The 19407-nt window shown below is 35.4% G+C and overlaps 1 protein-coding gene across 4 annotated transcripts; it reads left to right on the forward strand.

Moving 5' to 3' along the window:
• The first annotated feature begins 5455 nt into the window (after positions 1–5455).
• Positions 5456–18851, forward strand: LOC104238662 (serine/threonine-protein kinase GRIK2-like). 4 transcript variants are annotated; one of them, XM_009793087.2, is made up of 15 exons: positions 5490–5618; positions 5749–5833; positions 6280–6315; positions 6537–6777; positions 6894–7290; positions 8142–8216; positions 8300–8344; positions 8858–8932; positions 11124–11211; positions 11391–11515; positions 16021–16116; positions 17528–17594; positions 17672–17787; positions 17887–17965; positions 18221–18851. In XM_009793087.2, the coding sequence occupies exons 5-15, from the start codon at positions 6958–6960 to the stop codon at positions 18376–18378; spliced, it is 1257 nt and encodes a 418-aa protein (XP_009791389.1). In that variant the 5' UTR covers positions 5490–5618; positions 5749–5833; positions 6280–6315; positions 6537–6777; positions 6894–6957; the 3' UTR covers positions 18379–18851. The 4 variants fall into 4 exon arrangements, with proteins under 4 accessions (XP_070024500.1, XP_009791389.1, XP_070024499.1 ...); XM_070168398.1 differs by lacking the exon at positions 6280–6315; XM_070168399.1 differs by lacking the exon at positions 6280–6315 and having other exon boundaries at positions 5456–5618; positions 6537–7290; positions 11391–11485.
• Positions 18852–19407: the final 556 nt, after the last annotated feature.

Consider the following 19407-nt stretch of genomic DNA (forward strand, 5'->3'; position numbering starts at 1 on the left):
ATAAGCAGATTGGAAATTAGGCAGCAAGCGAGGAAATGAAGGTGAAGAATGTTCTAGTTCCAGGGCTGCGTTACCCCTCCCTCCTATGTTGTCTTTAGGTTAAAATCCCTGATCATTTAAAGCTACCTCGTGAGCCAACGAGATATTCTCTACAATAATGAGTTCACTAACAAAAGCGCCTTTTTTCTCAATTATTTTTGTAGGGAGAATCAAATTAATTCTTCGAACTAGAGAGAATTTTATAGAAAAAGTTAAAAATCTCATATCCCATAAATAAAGGTAGGTCGGAATTGGTGAAAATTAGAAGGATTTTAGACTTTCGGAATAATAGCAATTAAATTAAAGCAGGCATTGAACGAGAGGAAAGAGACCGGCCTTAGGCCTCTTCAGCTAATAGATGCATCAAAGACCGTTGCCAGTTACTATTATTCGCAAACAAGCCATTGCTAGGAGTGAAATACCCTCGATCGGCTTGGGGCTAAAAGCCCTAATGAATAATTGTCCTAAGATTTCCTACTTAATCTGGTACTTTCTTCTTCCCCAAAAACAGGAAGGTTTTGTCCGGATTCCTTACTATCTTGAATTTTTTCTATTTTACCCGGAACAAGGTTATTTTGGCCCTACACGGTCCCGACTCGTATAAAATGCCTTCTAAACCTAATTTGACGGATATCTAGCATATTTTGGGGGAAAAGAACGTAGACCACATTGGGAGGAGACTTCTAATTAGTTTTTCTCTCTTCTCTTCTCTTCCTTTAATCTCATAGTTTATTAGTTCTAGGGTTGTGGGTGCTACATGAACGTTGTAGTTTGAAGATTGGATTATTCTTATTAATTTATTGTATTAGTCTATTTATGCAATCATGTGCTTAATTATTTGATTGTTTGATCACTAATTGAATACTATCTATAGATCTAAGATTGAACCATGAGTTTGATATTCAACGTGTTGCGAGTTTGATATTCAACATGTTATTGAGGAAGCATCCTGGTATTGTTGTTACACATGCTACAAAAGGAAGAAGATATGTAACAAGTACAATTGTTTCACTCTGAGTTTTAGATTCAATTGCATGATCTTCCTACGGGTTACATGTTTGAGGCAATTGCTAAATAAATTGACACTTTTATTGGGTCCTTCTTAGTTATGATGCTCGGAAAATTACTGAAAGACATAATGTTTTATGCGAATAAGGGTTCGGAATGATATTCGAGAGCCGTTGAAATGTTCTAAGAATATTTCTAGGCGTGGAGAAAATATTGCTACTATCACTAATTTTTTATAAAATACTGCTATTGTTTTACCTTATTTCTGGTTGTTTGCGACATGGAGATAGCACTTGTGAGACTAATTTCATGTTACCATAGGACAAGATAGTTAAAAATTAGAGGTCTTCGCTCATGGCATAGCTCCAAAGTAGAGGGTGCAGGCGATAGTGCCATGGTTAGATGAAGATGATGCAGATAAATGTTGCTGTATTGATCCTTCCTTTTCTTTTCTTGATAAAATTTTCAATTGTGCTCGGGTCATCAAGGATTAGAGCAAAGGGTGATCATAACTCTGGGAAAAAATTGAAAGAATTCTATGATCATCGTAAGAGTATTCATCCTAGGTATGATTTGATAACATAGAAGTAGTTAGTAAACTGAAAAATAATTTTAATGATGTCTTGCTACAAGAGAAATCTTTTTTGAAGAAGAGAGCTAAAAATTTCGGGCTATAATTTGCTGATAATAATGCCATATTCTTCCATATCCAAATATTAAAGCACAGGAGGAGAAATCAAATAGATTCCTTAAAAGATGAAAGCGGGCACTTAACTAGTAACTCAAAAAGATAATATTCACGCGTTGATTGTCAATTATTACTCTAATTTATTTGACTCAAGCTCCAAGAATTATGCGCTAGTGATTAGCATGGCGAGTAGAAGGATTTTAGGTGATGATAACAATTTGTTATTTGCTCTATTTTCTCATGAGGAGTTTCACAAAACTGTTTTTCATATGCATTCAGATAAGCCGCCACAGCCTGATGGTATAAATCCTAATTTTGGTATTTGACTGGGCATGAGTTTTCGGAGGCTTGCAGGTACCTGATTAAAAAAAAATCTTTTCCCGCCTCACTACATGAAACCATTATTGTCTTATACCAAAAAAGCAGGATAGTTCAACTCTTAAGACTTGCATCTTATTGCATTAAGTAATATTTTATACAAATTTATTATTAAAGTACTTGCTAATATGCTGAAGTCTCTATTTTCAAGAATTACCTCGTTAACTCAGTCAGCTTTTGTGCCTGGACAGTTAATTTCCGACAATGTGTTAATAGCTTTTGAAGTAATTCATCACATGAAATGTCAGAGGTGGGGTGACAAAGATGAGATGGATCTGAAAATTGGTATTAACAAGGCTTATGATAGAGTAGACTCGGGATTTTTTAAACTATCATGTTAAAGTTGAATTTTGATCCAAATTCGGTTCACCTTATTATAATTTGCATGACTTCTGTGAGTTATAAAATTTCTTTTAATGGGGAGGAGATTGAGATGATTATCCCAAGGAGAATCCTTAGGCAAGTTGATTATTTATCTCCTTACCTATTTATTGTTTGTACGAAAAGATTGTCCGAATTATTTATTTTGTTATACAGAAAGTTCAGGTGTTATCCATGATAGTCGGATCTGCAGAAGAGCTCTTAGTGTATCTCATCTTCTGCTTTCAAATAATTTTGTTTCTTCTTCCGTGCTACAAACAGGAAAAGTGATAATATTAATAATATTTTATCTATTTATGAGAAAGCTTCGGAAGTTGAATTTTGATAAACTTGAAGTTTTTTCAGTACTAATGTGAGGAAAGATGCATAACTTGCTTTATCTACTGAATTATAGTTTTTTTTACCCCAATGATCATAACATTTATTCGAGCTTACCTTCACCAATTGGTAGGATTAAGACTCTAGTTTTTTCTTTTCTTAGACATGGTGAGGAACACGTTTTTTTGTTGGGATATTTTTTTTCTAGGGCAAGAAAAGAGGTTTTAATTAAGTCAGTGGCTCAAGCTATTCCTTCATCATGGTTGTGTTCCTTACTCCACCCTCTTTATGTGATGACCTGAAGAAAATTATAAACTCTTTCTGGTGGGGTTCAAAGATTGGGAAGCAAAGAAAGATGCATTGGCTGTCCTGACAGCGCTTTTATAGGGAAAAAAAGATTTGAGGTATGAGTTTTCGTAACTTGCACTGTTTTAATATCGCTCTACTTGGGAATAAGTGTTGGAGATTTCTCACTATCCCGAAAGATCTTCTTTGTCAAGTCCTTAAAGCTAAATATTTTCATTTAGAGAATTTTCATGAGCCCAATTAGACCAGAATTCTAGTTACTTGTGAAAAATCATATTGCATTCTAAGGAGCTATTGCAAAATGTATCAGGTGGAGAGTGAGAAATGATAAAAAAATAAATTAGTATTAGTAATGACCCTTGGCCGCTTTAGATGATAAATTTTTTCCCAAAATCATTCTATGCGGAAACTCAAAATATGCAAGTCAAAGATCTGTTTTGTGAAACTAGCAGAAGGTAGGATTAAGATAACATTTTTTCTATATTTGACATAGAGGAGCAAAAATAATTTGCAGTATTTCGTTTAGTGTAAGAGGTGAGGTTGATCGCTTAATTTGGCATTTTATAAAAAAAAAGACGATCTTATATGATTAAATCAGGTTATCAAATTTGTTATTCTCTCTCGAGCTTTTGACCTTTGTTGGTATTTGTTGACGGGAAGAAACTTTGGCACTTGAAGTTACCTCCAAAGATATTATTTGAAGGTTTGCCCTTAGTGGTTCAAGACACCCTTTCGCTTGCGTAAGCAACGACCCCTAGCGTCCAGAGCAAGCGCTTTTAGTATTCCCGACCGCCTGCCTTTCGGCCTTAGCGTTCCAAATAACCAGTAGTGTGACCGATCTGTGTTCAAAACAATCGATGAGGCTAGCGACGACTCGTGGTTTGCTCGAAGTATTCTGCCTACTATTTACTAATTTTGCCTACTAAGTCCAATTTACTAGCTATATGATTAGTCCAATTGATATTACTAACTTGAGTGTCGAAATACTCGAATCTGATCAGCATATTATTTATTTAGCGAAAGATGCAACGTCATATAATTGCATCAATTGGACATTGGCTACACTCCAATTAAAGGGATGAAGTTATGTCAAATACTTTTGGAATCATAAAAATAATAATATCGGGACACCTCTTTTTGGCATCTCAAAATCCTCTTGTTAGTAGGCATTTGGACATAAAAATTAGTAGTATGACTTTTTGAAAAAAGTAAGAGTTAAGTTCAAAAATAGTATTTGAAATTTGAAATTATGTTTGAACATGTATGTCATCGAAAAAATATTGCAGTTTGTGTTCAAAAAACTCATCTTAGAAAATCTCAAAATACTTAGCAAATTTCATGGACAAACAAGTTTCAAAATAATTTGAAAAAAAAGAAAGAAAAATAATCTACGGATAAACGGGTCCTAGTCTCCAACGTTTTTTAAGAAATAGTCAAATAGGGAAAGAAAAAAATCTTATCGAAAGGAATCGACTAATGCCTACATATTTTGCATGCTGAACTATTAGCCTATTTGCTGGACTAGAACTAGCTTTATAAAAAAAAATTATTTTCTCTAATTGTGGAGCATATACTTAAGTATTAGGCAATTTATTTTCTATAGCTACTACTCTCTGCTGATACATTGTTAATGTAGCAGTTTTCTTCTTGACGCCGTAGGCATTGATATCTTCCATATCTTTAGGGAGATAAATGATATAGGAGACAAACTTGCACAATATGGAAGAAGTTCTATTCCGCTCAATTTGAAAGAATACATTGTCATATTCCGCTCAACTTGCATAAAGACTACGCTGAATTAACTATTGATAGGCTATCAATTACAATTATCACATTCAATTATTTGTAATAACCACATTTTAGATTCCTAGTTTCCCGTTTCTAAGCAAGAAAATAAAATAAAAATTAATGTAAATAAAAATAGCAGATGCATTTTTGATTATGGTTGTTATAATATGGCCAGCTTGCAAATTTAAAAGAATCATATCGCACATACTCAAATAACTTGTACAAAACTGCCACTTTTACTTTCTGTATTCAGAAATACAATGGTCTCCAATAATTTTCGAGAAATAACCAACTAGGAATATACAAAAGTATTGTCTAAAAAAACAAACTAAATACTCCAAAAATAAAAGAATTTTCAAGATAATGAGTATTATAATATAAACTTACTCATATTGGATATTCACATAAAACCATACCAACTCATCATAATTGAGTGATTTATGGAATATATTTCAACTAATCATAATTAAATTAAAGATTCTATCACCATCTGGCAAATTCATAACGGACACATACCTCAAATAGCTGGAAGTGCAATATAAAAAAGCCAGTACAAAACTGCCACATTTCACCTCTCTTTGTTCCTCTATTTCTCTCATTTCTCTTTCCCTTGGCTTTTTTCCCTCTCGCTTTCCGTCCCCATTTTCCGCACAAAACTCAACACAGCCCTAAATCTCAAATTCCACTTGAAACGCCATTTCCACTGTAAGAAGTAAGAACTAATACCTTTCACCGCAAATCTCTCTCTTTATATTCAAATCATTCTTTTCCTTTTTGCGTTCTGTTTTATCTTACATTTTTTGTAATTTCTTTTGGCGATTTCTTTGTTTTTGTTTTTTCAGGTAAAATCAATAAGCATTTAGGGTTTTGAACACCAAATTCGCTGATAACGAATCAAAATCAAATCCTTCTTCGGGAAATTCTCAGGTTAGTTGTTGAATTCCACCAATTTATAGTAAAATGGTTAAATATTTTTTCACTCATTTTGAATTTTTTAAAATTGTGTTCTGCCTTCTTATTGCATATGCTGATGATACATGTATATGTTAGGTGTATGGGCATGTGTACGTGTAATATATACTTAGTATGTTTGTTCGTACCTATGCATTATTTTTTTCCTCTCCAATTTTCGGTGGTTGATTTTTGTGATGTCAGCTTCATGTTATTTTAATGTTGAATTATCCTCTCCTAAAAACTAATTTATTTGTGGAAATTTGACTTTAGTTTATTTCACCTTATATTCCTAATGTGGATAGTATTTTATACTTAGTTTTTCTTTTTTCTCTTTTCTAATGTGGATAGTATTTCACCTTATTTTATATTCCTAATGTGGATAGTATTTTATACTTAGTTTTTCTTTTTTCTCTTTTCAGGTTGTTGTTACGTTTGTAAATTTAATTCAATTTGAGGTAAAAGGTTAACTTTTTTTTACTGCTTTTGAATCTTTTTTGATTGCCTTTTTCTGGTTTATGATATTTCTGACTGCGTATGCAGATGATACATGAATATAGTGTATGTGTGTGTGTGTAGATAGATAAACATATATAACGTGTTACTTCAATTCATGTTCCATAATGTGTAGTAGTTAAAACTTGTCATCTCATCTTTTTCCTTTCTGGTTTTTTTTCAGTTATGGTGAATGGTCAGGTTCTCTGATAAGGCTCCTTGGCTCTTGAGGAGTGGAATATACTAGCCTGCCTCAGTCTGTAACTAATTTTTGTAGTAAACTGGAGCTCATTTCACTATGTCGGGATTCAATCGCAATGGAGTCAATTTGATCAACTGCTTCTTTCATTTTTCTGAATGGCATCCACTTGAATAGCAAAGTCAACAGGGGCTTGAAGCCCATATCAAAATTTTCCCTTTTAAGAGTATCATACTACTTTTACCTTTCTTTATAATCAAGGATCATACTGCTTTTATCTTTGGATTGGTATGTGAATTGAGTTGCATATTGATTTGTAACAAGATGCATGCTAATTTTCAGGTGTGGGGATCAAAGTGTTATCGGGTTGTATAGTGTAGTCATTACAACTTTCTGTAGTTTCTTGATGTTTGTGAAGGGGCATTCTGTTGCTAAAGTGACAGAAATGGGGTGCTGTGGGTGTTTTGGGTTCTGTTTTGCTAGGAAACCAAAGAGGGTGGGAAGGCCCAATTTGGGATTGTCAAATAACTGTTCTCAGGAGTCTTTGCTATATGAAGAGGGGGAGGAAGAAGATGGTTGCTCCTACAATGGTGATGTAACTGATACTGGTATTGGGGATGATGGTGAGTATCGCTGCCCAGTCAAACGCTCTGAAGAGATTCTCATGTACAGAGCTCAAAATGGGTTGGTTTGCAGGGAGATCCCTGTCAAGGAAACCCACAAAGTCATACGGGATGAGGTAATAGGAGAATATAAGATCTTTTTAACACTTACGGCAAACAAAGTATCCGTGTATAGCTGGAAAATGGAAATGTTTGAACCTTCATTTAATTTAATAGACGTGAAAATGATGGTTACTAATCCCCTCCACTCGATGCTTCCACTTCAGCTCAGCTTCCATCGAGCTATAGATGAGTAGGTTTGGCTGTCCTGATAGGTGCTTTTTTTCTCCCCTAAAGTCAGGACTAAGAGGCCTTCTTGTTTTTCTTTCTAAGACATTCATATATTAAAGCTTCTCCTTTTGGGAAATTCCTCCGATAATTGATGTGAAGCATATCTTTTTACTCATACAAAAAAATTAAGCCCAGAACAGACAAATGAACATATTAATTTTTAACATCTTAAGATATCTGATAGGAGAAATATACTTCCCTGATAGCATATGCTTACCTATTAAAAAAGGTAAACCAGAGCAGGCATTTTAATTTTTAATATCTCCAAAGATGTCTGGTTGGAGAAATATACTTACTTATGTTGCTATTAACTTGTTTTTGATAAGAAAAGGTTGAGTTCTTGCTAGTGCACCCACAACACCTTTTAATTTGCTATTAATTTTTTGTAATATACATTTGTATGTTGAGCCAACTGAAGTGGCATGCTCTATTGCATGGTTATCCTTTTATGCAGCTATTTTATCGCATTATTTATCTTCTCTTGTACAAATGCAATTATTGAAGTGGCACGCTCTATAAGCTTTGTATGGTCAACCTTCTATGCAGCTTTTCTAAAAAGAAAAAGCGGTTGACCTTCTATGCAGCTATTTTGTAACATTACTTTTCCTGGTGTTACTCATGGATGTAATTGTTCCAGGATGAAGATGGGAAAAAGATGGTTAATGAGTATGTACGTGAATATAAGATTGGTTCTGGTAGCTATGGAAAAGTGGTGAGCTGATTGCTACTGGTGTTATGTTACCATTTTTAATTGAAGGAATTTCGGTTAAATATCTTGTCACCTTGCAATGACAGGTTCTATATCGGAGCCGTACTGACGGAAAACATTATGCCATTAAGGTAACATTATACGATATTTCAATTTAGTAACAAGAAGTAAATTTTTATGATTTCATCTTATTTGGCTGTTGATACATGACTTAGCTTAAAGCATGCATTTCCTTTACCTGCACTCTTGATCTTATGTACAACTTCTGTTCTCATGTGTAAATCAGATTGCTTTAAACATAGAATTTGAGGTTTAAAATTTAATATGCCTTTTTGTTACAGTTCTCTTTAATGGGTTGCTAGATTCATGATGAAATTTGTTAAGTTATACTAGAGAATACTCACCATCAAAGTCAGGTCATTTTCATCCTTTCATTGATCGCTGGGAGGGAGGGATTAATTAACTATTTTATCCATGACCACTAGTTCTATTAGTAATTATTGTTGTGGAAGAATAGATGGAAAAAGGATAAGAAGTGAACTATTTTGTATGAATAGGTGGTTTTAGAATAATGACTGTTTGTCATTGATATTGGCTTAGTTGGTCTCTCAAATAGTGGTAAGTGCTTTCAGTAATTTATGCAGGCCTTTCGCAAGTCTCATTTATTAAAATTGCGTGTGGCACCTTCAGAAACTGCTATGTCAGATGTTCTTCGTGAGGTACATGCTCTGTTCTTCCATTGAATTTTTGTTACACCTACTTTTGGGTTATCGCCAAACTTTATTCTGTAATTCGGCTATACAATGTTGAACGTGAATCTCTTGCAAATTTAGGTAAAGTGGTAAACAATATTCCATTGTGAAAATAGAAGAGGAGATTAAATTTTTGTATAATTTCTTCAGTTATATGAACACACAAATTTGTATAATCTTTAGTTATGATATAATCATTAACATCTTCCACAATTTTTAATTGCTCTATAGCATATTTGTTAAGGATAGCCCATTAAACAACAACAACATACCCGGTGTATTCTCACAAGTGGGGTATGGGGAGGGTAAAGTGTACGTAGACCTTACCCCTGCCCTTAAAAGGCAGAGAGGCTGTTTCCGGAAGACCCTCGGCTCAGGAATGAGAGAGGGGAGGGGCAATAACAAGCAAACCGATCAGACAACCAAAGCAAAAAAAATACAAACCTAGCAAAAGGTAATGCAATCAGAAAACCGAAACACAAAACCAAGGATATCATTCAATGTTTTTAATGTTTATCCCGGCTTTCAGCAACCTTACTAAACTCAAGGGGGTGAAGTAGTTTGAGTGTGCTTATATTGAAATCAGGAAACACTACCAAAAGCACTGAAATAGTAAACTACCCCCTAAATAGCAATCAATCACAGGAAAGAAAAACTATGTTTGACCCCCCCTCCCCAAAGTGGTCGAACTGCTTGCACACGTGATAATGAATCTATCCTTGATCACTATAAAGAAGTATAGTGATACAATTCTCCATACCATCATTAGCGTAGTTTGACCGAAGAAAAAGTGGTCGCAGTGACTAGTTGTTCAATGCTTGGAGACGGGTCTCAATGCGCAAATTCTAATACGATGATGAAAGGAAGAAGTCCTCCCTGAAACAGTGATCGGAAATTCAATGTTCAAAAGAGGGATTTAATACCCAAACTCTAGTGCCATGAAGAAAATGAAGAGGAAAACTTTTAGAAACATTGACCAGAATTCTTATTTAGAGGAGGGACTTAGTATCAGGAATCTGATACATTGAGAAAAAACAAAAGAAGTTTTGAAAATGTTTTGCTTGAAACATCGCTTGAAGAAAGCCCCCAAGGAGGTGGCCTAGCGGTCGAAGAGTTAAGAGTGATAATTTTGGGAACCAAGTTTCAAATCCCAGCAGAGTCGATACTAGGTGAATTCTTTTGATTTGCCTAAGCTTTGGTGAACGACATCTATGCTGGCAGGAGGTAGCAGGTATCTGGTAGATTAGTTGAGGTACCTGCAAGTTGTTGTCCCAAAATAAAAAGTTGTTAGAAGAATAAATGTGATAGTCGTCAGAAGAGATAGAGATGGTGCTGATAGAATGATCACTATGAAGTAGCTCTATATTATCGGAGTGGTAATTAATAAGTGGCGAAGTTAAACAATTACTAAAAAGAAAAGTGGTTCTTCTAGAATGCTCACTTGAAAGATGCAAGAATAGTAAACTTATTTAGAATCAGAAAAGTTTGGGCTTGGTAAGCGATGGAAGGTCACCTATCAGTAGGCAGAAGCTCCTTATGTCTCTATCAAGATTGTAGATTCTCTGATATCATAAAAAGTGAAGAAAAGAAAATTCTCTTGTTAAAATTGGCTGACTAAAGACATACACGGGGCTCTATTTATTTTAAATAAGTACGGCATAGATACTTATAGGAGATCTTAGTTATATGAACTATGAGGTAAGAAATGTTTTTCTAATTCTTGGAATTCTTAATAATGAGTAGTGACCTAGTCATTAATGATAAATTCAACTGTTGTATGTCTACATTCTGCATAATATTCTTAATTTTTTCTGATAACAAGTGATATTTACACAATCTTGATGATTCTCTTGACTTTGAACCTTGGCCATAGATGAACTTGAAAATTTTGACTGTTCTACTCTATCCTTAGGCTTCTCAGTTTGATTTATCAATAAAGAACAAAAATGACTCCTCACTGTGTAAGATTTGGTAGTATTAGTCTTTATATTTGTTAAGAATGTCTGATTACTTTTGTTTTACTGTGTGCCAACTAAGTTTGAGATGGATTGATGGATTGCCCTATGTCACTCCTGTTTTATTATATGACTCAGCTACCTATTGCATTTTCTATTCTCATAAACTATTATGGCCTAAATGTTTATTCCCATTTTTACAGGTTCTGATCATGAAAATGCTGTGCCATCCCAATATAGTTAATCTTATTGAGGTGATTGATGACCCAACAACGGATCACTTCTACATGGGTATTCCTTGAACATTCCTTTTCCTATAAACCAACGTCGTTTAAATCAGTCAGCCAAGGCTTGCTCTGTATATTGAATCATATTTTGGTGAATGGAAAGAGGGAACCAAAGTATCCCAAAAAAAGGGGAATCCCAGAAAATCCTAAGCTTTTTTCCTTTTCTTTTTTGGTTTCAAACAGTTCTTGAATACGTTGAAGGAAAATGGGTCTGTGAGGGTGCTGGTCCGGCAGGTGGTCTCGGAGAACATAAGGCACAGACGTACTTGCGTGACACGGTATCCGGCTTGATGTATCTACATTCTCATGTATGACCTAGCCTTTTAGTCATGTCTTTGAAAGAAATATATTTTCGTTGAATCACGTCTCATGAGGTTTTCTGTGCATCATGACCTTTTTGTGGATTTTTCTTATTGTGATTGATCTTAAAGGCTTCATCACTAATTTATGCTAAGGGCATTCTTGAAGGCATATACTTGTGAGAAACTCCACTTCCAGTTATGTATTGGGTTAATTATGTTATCCTTGATTGACTGTTGAGTTCTAATTTGAAGTATTGGCACACTTTGACTAAATATTTATAATCTTGGTGTATGGGATTGGTAAGTTGTTCCTCATGTACAATTCCGTGCTCTATTTTAATGTGTTTGAGGAATGAAATGCTTACCTTTAATTTCTAGGTTGTTTTGGCTTGATAAAACTAGTGAAACTATCAACCAAAAGCACTCTATACAACAAGGGGGTCGTTTGGTTTATGGGTTAGAGAAAATTAAAACCATGATAGAATTTTTGCGAAATACATAGATATACCCTCAAAAATTGCCACCAGTGACTATTAACCCCATACTTTGCTTGAACTCTTCATCAAAAAGAGATGTGTTGCAAGAGAAGTCTTCCCATAGTTTCCTGATACCCTTCCATAACCCAGTACCATTAAGTGATCTAACAACATTGGTACACCGGTGACTATTAACCCCATACTTTGCTTGAACCTATCTCCTTCCAAAGGCCAACCTCTTCTTGGTTATACCTCCAGTGCCATTTCATTAACATGCTCTTGTTGTGAAGTGCTAGGTCTTTGACTCCAAGACCTCCAAGTGATTTGGGAAGTGTAACTTTGGCCCATTTGACTAAGTGGAACTTGTGGTTGGAGCTATTATCTTCCCATAGGAAAGATCTCCTAATCTTGTCAAGCTATCTTTGCACTTTGACTGGAATTGCAAAGAGAGACATGAAATAGGTAGGTATGTTGTCCAAAACACTATTGATGAGTGCTAATCTGCCACCTAGAGATAGGTACTGCTGCTGCCAAGAAGCTAATCTTTTCTCAGACTTTTCAACGACTGCATTCCAGATTTCAGTTGACCTTTGTCTAGCACCCAAAGGAAGACCAAGATATGTGGTCGGGAAGGGACCAGTGTTGCAATACATAATATCTGCCAGCTTTTTCAATTCAGGGACCACATTAACAAGGTAAATAATGCTTTCAGACATGTTAATGTGGAGACCTGACATAGCTTCAAAAAGCATAAGAGTGAGGTTAAGTTACTGAACTTGAGATTTTCTGCACCACAAAAAATTAAGGGTGTCATCTGGGAATAATAAGTGATACAGAGATGGTCAATTTTGAGTTGCTACCCACATCAAAACCTTGTAACCATTGTAGCTGCTTGGTCTATTCGAGCATTCTACTAAGCCCCTCCATGGCTAAGATAAATAGAAAGGGAGATATGGGATCTCCTTGCCTGATCCCTCTTTTAGGAGAAAAGAAGCCTATACATAATACTTCATTGTGGTGAAGCTATATCTGATCCATTTGATCAATTTCTCTCCAAATCCCATTTGCCTTAGGATTGAGATTAGATATTGCCAATTTAGTTTGTCAAAAACCTTCTCAATATCAAGCTTGAATAAAAGGCCAAGTTTCACCATTTTTTTTGCCTCCAATCTAGGACTTCATTAGCATAAGGGCAACATCAGTGATCTGCGTACTTTTAATAAATGCATTTTGGTATCCTGAGGCCAGCCTCCCAATCACCTTTTTTAGACTGTCAATTAAAACCTTAGCCAGTATCTTGTAGACCTTGAATGGGCTACTCTATGGTGAATATTTAAAGTGTTGAATATCATGAATTAAATCGTAAATGATAACTTGTTGGACATGTTGAGACCGTAAAATGTTGTTGGTACGCCAAGATTTAGGTCAGTGGAGAGCTTACATCTTAAGGTGTTTTTCCTAAATTGCATGCTTTAAATACTTTCGAATAGGTTTTGAAATAGGGACTTATGCTTGTGGGTGTGCGTTGCACCATGTTTTGCAAATATGTGTGATAAATGGACCTTGATCCTAACTCAACCTCAAAAGCTAGCTTGTGAGGTGAGGATTGCCCAAGACCATATAAGGAGACCAAAGACCTCAAATCCCACCGATGTGGGACAACTCAACAATGTGCATGTGCATCAATGGACTTATGCTAATGAAATGATTTGTGTATCTTGAATTACTGTCATTTAAAATTATGAATATTGAAAGATATCATGTGTAACAATGCCTTAATTATTAAACACTGCATAACAATCCCTTTCTCATTAATCACCGCATAAACAGTCCCTGCATTATAATCTTGCATGACTAGTAAGTGAACCAAATGACCCTTTAAGTCATATAAGCCTTGATAAGCAAGAGATTTGCTTGTCCGCCATGAATAGTACATGGTGAAACTAGGTAAGCAGGGAGTTACCTCGTCCACCATGGAGAGCACATGCTAAAAATAATTGGTATAAGCTCCGGCAAGCGGGAGGTTGACTTGTCCGCCATGTACATCACGTGATGAAAATAATTGGTCCATGTCCCGACATGCGGGAGTTTGGCTTGACCGACACGAACAATACATGGTGTAACATGTCGACATAAGCCTTGCTGATCGGGAGGTTGGGTCAACCACATTATATGCTTATGGTGAATTTAAGTAAGGATCTAAGTAGAACCGCCCGTAGAAAGGGAGTATGTTTATGCTTGAGGCCTAAAAAGAGATTATGTTTACACTTGAAGCCTAAGAGATAAAATATGTTTTAAAGAATTATTTCAATTGTATTAACAAATGTGTTTACCATGGCAGCTACAGCCGCAATAAAATGAGAACTGTTTACGAATTATAATATTGCTATTAAACATCTACTTTGGGTTGTGATTGTTAGATACTCTTATGCGTGTTTTCTGAAAGACTTGTCTCACATTTTGGAGGGAGTCTATGAGACTTGCTGAGTACATCATGTACTCACGTCTCTGTTATTGTATGTTTTCTTCTTTAAATTTACCGATGCAAGTGTGCAGTGTGACGGTGATACATTAGACTCAATCTTTTCCTATTCTTTGTTTGATAAGCCCCATATGATGAATTCAGTGGCGGTATTTGTATTAGTTTTTCATTCTCTTGCCTTAGCGGGTTGCATCCCGATGATATGTTGTATTCCAATATGTCTTTAGAAACATTGATCCTTCTTGTAACTTTTGCATCTTCTTGATGCTTGCAATGAAGCAACTTATTTCATAAAAAAAAAAAAGAAACTCCATGGTTACCCCGTGGGTTTCATAGTTAAATTTTGGTTAACTCAGGTAGTACTTGTCGGACATGTTATGTATATTGGGCTTTGAACCCATTTTGAAATTGTCTATTCGCTCAGGTTATAAGCATAAAAGCAGCTGGTTTTCAAATTGAATACCTCTGTGTGTCCACATTACCACGGGTGGGAGTGTCACTTATTTGAAGAAGTAAAAGTTCTATCAGTGGTCCGAGTGGGATTAACATTTCTTTTCTGCACATTCATTGAGTTTTGAAAAATCCCAACAATCTCAAATATAGATAGAGAGCTAGGAATTTCGTGAAAGTCAGAAGGTGCAAGTAGCACATAATAGAGGATAAAAGTTAGAGAAACTGGTTCATTGGTGTGAAATCATTTGGAAGGAAGTTATCTTGAAAGACCTACAATCTCTGGGAATCCATGCTGACTTAATACAAAGTAGAACATAATGGAAGAAAAGATCCAAATTGGCGTGTAACCAATAGGTGTGATTAAGGTTTTGTTTGATAGGAGTCTTTTGTCGCGTTAATGATTTGTATTTCTGTCCTTTACCTTATCAAAAAATGATTTGTATTTCTGTGAAAAATGTAGAAAACTCTAGTGCTAAAGGGCCTAAATCTTCAAATTTTATTGCTGCAGGTCTAAATGGAGTGACATGGTTTTGTGAGGATTCACATAGCCTATCCTTAGTGGAGCATTATGGTCTGTAAGGATTCATATAGCCGACCCGAACTAGCTTGAAATTGTAGTGTAGTTGCTGCTATAGTTGTTAGGCTTGTCAACTACGATTAGTCTCCTTTGCAAATGGCCTTTTACTTTTGAATCTTCTTTTGTGGCCTTCTTCCCTCCCTCTTTCCCATTTACTGGGGAAGGTAGCTATTTTGACCTCAATCATGACATTGTTCATTTTAGAAATTGTTTGTTCAGCTAGTTGTAAGCATGTCATACTGCCTATGAGATTCTTTGCATAAGGGCAGGCCTTTAACTTGAGGTATTAGAAAGTCGGGGACCCAAGTGAGGGGTCACTTTCTTTCCTGCAGGGTTTATCGATATGAATACTATGTTAAATGTGAACACGGAGATGAAACCTTTGGACACACGCATTTTCTTTAGATTCCTTAAATCACGTATCACTAATTTTAAGGTTTAGCAGATACCTATATGTCATTGATAGATCACTGTAATGTGCTTTATGCAGTTTAACATATATATTTTTTCTTCTCTTGAACAGAATATAATCCATGGGGATATTAAGCCAGACAATCTTTTAGTTACGGCCTCTGGCAGGGTGAAGATTGGTGATTTCAGTGTTAGCCAAGCTTTTGAGGTATGACCTTTTTCAACAATGGTTTTTTTGGCTTTATTAATTAAAAAGGAGCAATGGTTTTCTTCTGAATTTCCTTTTATGTAGATTCATGTACAAGGGTCTGTTTTTTAGTTTTTTTCTTCTTCATTTTTCCCACTGGGGAGGTAGGCTGTGGGTCTTTCAAAGTTGCGTGCTTCCCTTGACTTATTCGGCACGCAGCATATGTTAGTCACTGTACTTCTGTAGTTTTGTCGTATCTGTTCTGCACTTACGGATTCTTGGTGTTTTCCCTGCATCTAGCTGTCGAAGACCTTGATCTGACTCCTTTCAATTTATTGTCCAAGCATCATTTTGTGAGCTGTTAGATATATGAGAGATGAATATGTATCTCAGGGATCACTGGCTCTGTTCAGCACATTGTTTGCATGGAAGCAGGGAGTGTGAATTGTGGGTCTAACTTCCACCTGCCTGCTTTCCCTGCTTTCTCTTTCTCTTTCTGATGTGATATGTTGCTCGGACCCTTCAAAATTCTTGCCACACCATCGATCCGACATGATTTGAGTGTCAGTGCAGGATCTGCACTGAATTTGGTGACCCTAACTTTGGTATTTTGACTACACCTGGGGCCAAGAAATATAGGCTGATTGGGTATTTGGTTTGATTTTAGGTTTGTCATATGTAAATTCAGTAAAGTACTAGAACACTTTGCTATTATACGAGATATTTATATATAAAATATAAGCGTGTACAAAAAATGTAACTATACTAGCTTTAATTTAATAACTTCAATTAATTGTCAAATATATACTTTAAATGTCGTAGTTACATTTATTCTTGACTACATATTAATACCCCTACTCCCGAATCCGAAGATTAAAAAATACTAATACTATACTTGTATCAACTTATAATTACTAATAGTCATCTTTTGTTTAACTTAGTTAACAATAATGGATTCAAGTCACCATATTAATCAAAAAATAATTTTTTTTCCAACAATCTTAAACAACTAATTGTCATATATATTATTCTTATATACTTATTGGTCGTATCATAGCGCCCGCATCCATACTTTGACCCATATCCCCGAATCTTAAAATTTATGAGATAACGAATCCGACCTCTAGATCCATACATGTATCATATACCCCTACCCGTATCCGAGTAACATAACTGCCCTCAGGTTTTTTCCTGTCACCTTCATTGTTCTCTGGCAGCCTCTGCTGTACTCATCAATAATATGCATAAATTCCTTTTGCATTTGAAGGCCCTTGGGAGAGGGGGGCTCTTGATGCTGTTTATTTATATCCTTTTGTTCTAAATTCTGGGGCTGAAGGATTTAGGGTGATTGTTACGTTATATTTGCCATTATCTTATATTATTTTTTTCTCTTTCAGTTAATTGCTGACATTAGTGAACTGCTTTTTTGTAGGATGATAATGATGAGCTTAGGCGGTCTCCTGGCACTCCGGTTTTTACTGCTCCTGAGTGCTGTTTAGGTTAGAGTCTCCGGTCCTCCAAAATTGACATTTAAATAATCTTTTTACTTACTGAAGTGTTTTCTTCTTATTAATAGGACTAACATATCATGGAAAAGCTGCTGATACATGGGCAGTTGGTGTCACCCTTTACTGTATGGTTTTAGGAAAATACCCATTTCTCGGAGACACACTCCAGGACACATATGACAAGGTGAGGCCGTGAGGGTCAACTCTTGTTCCAGATGTATTATACAAGGTTAAGTCCTTAGTTTTCAAGCTTCTTTTAACACCCTTCATTTTGTATTCCCAGATAGTAAATAACCCCCTCGCTCTCCCTGATGGTATGAATCCCCCGCTGAAGAATTTGCTCGAGGGGCTTCTTTGTAAAGGTTCGTCTCTCATGCCACTGGCATTTGCCTTCTGCTGTCTTATTGCGGATGCTTTGAATTTGTAGAAAAGCATTCGGGTCAAGTTTTTATTTCTGTTATAATAATATATTGGGATTAAGGCGGGCTTAAACAAAGCTACATGGATCGTAATGATTCATATAGCCAACCCAACTAACTTGAGATTGAGGCATAGTGGTAGTTATAATATGTATTTTTTTCCCTCGGGGTTTTCCTAACAAGTACTGGCTTGTTTAGATCCAGCAAAAAGGATAACACTCAAGAGTGTGTCTGAGCATGAATGGGTTGTCGGAAATGAAGGTCCCATCCCTCAGCATCTATGTTGGTGCCAGCGCAAAAAATTACAAAAGGAAGAATCTGATGGGAGAATGGAGGATCAGAAAGATGTTCTGTGATTTTTAATTTATGTTTCTAGTTTTCGAGTTGTGTTTTTATGGAACGGGAGCTAGGATGTTTCTTCCAACAAGCTTTGTTTGTGAAAGCAAAAGAATACAGTTATACAGGCAAAATAACACAGGATAATAGAGCATGAGAGGTAAGAGGTCAAGTAAATTCTGTGATATTTCTAGTGTAGTTAGTACTGGAAGACAGACGACTTGTGCCTCAAATGCAAGAACGCTTTTTTCAGTCAAGAAGACAAATTATTAGGTGTTTCCTCGTTAAGAGAGAAGAAGAAAAGAAGGGGAAAGCCAAACAATCAAGTTCTCCTTTTGCTTTATCATAATCCCCTTGAAAAACATTTGGTTTCTCATACTCCCTCAGCCAAAGATCAGAGAAGGATAAATTCTACGAACATGTAAAGAAGGGACAACATTGTACCCAATAAATTTATAAGCCCAATATAGAATTCATAATAAGTTTTTTCTAATCTCCCTCTAGAAATGAATTCAAAAGTTAGAAATTATTAAGCTCTCGTATGGTCACAGATTTTGGCTTCATATTTTTTTAAAAAAAAAAAAAAAATTGAGAACATTGTTTGTTTATGAAATATGATAATATTTTGGGAAAATAATTCAAAAATTTTCAAGTTATCAAATTCTGGTTTAGGGCAGTTTTTGGGTGAAATTTTTTCTTCCATTCACAAAACTTCAACTTTTCTTTAAATAAAATGTATGTTCAAACACAATTTTAACTTTCAAAAATTATTTTTCAATACAACTTTAAAAACTTTTTTTTCAATTTTTAATCAAATATATGTCCAAATGTTAGCTAAGTTTTGAGTTGAAAGTGTGGATTCTAAAATCTTTTTATCTTATTTTACTTGTAATTGTTTTACACATTTTTATAGAGTACAAGTCAGAAGAGGAGCTTGGAACAACATTAAAGTCGTTATCATGTGAGCTATACGAGTTCACGTCGTGGAAACAACCATTAATTTTGCATTAATTATGCTGCCTATGATATTTCTCTATAGTTTCTGTGGT

This window comes from Nicotiana sylvestris, chromosome 2, assembly GCF_000393655.2.
Source record: "Nicotiana sylvestris chromosome 2, ASM39365v2, whole genome shotgun sequence".
Classification (NCBI taxonomy): Eukaryota; Viridiplantae; Streptophyta; class Magnoliopsida; order Solanales; family Solanaceae; genus Nicotiana; species Nicotiana sylvestris.

Bases quoted from the DNA above. Each gene is read 5' to 3' on its own strand.
- LOC104238662 (XM_070168397.1), top strand. From the start codon at position 6,880: ATGCTAATTTTCAGGTGTGGGGATCAAAGTGTTATCGGGTTGTATAGT. The intron at 8,217-8,299 runs GTGAGCTGATTG...TTGCAATGACAG, and splicing joins CTGGTAGCTATGGAAAAGTG to GTTCTATATCGGAGCCGTAC. The intron at 11,212-11,390 runs GTATTCCTTGAA...GGTTTCAAACAG, and splicing joins AACGGATCACTTCTACATGG to TTCTTGAATACGTTGAAGGA.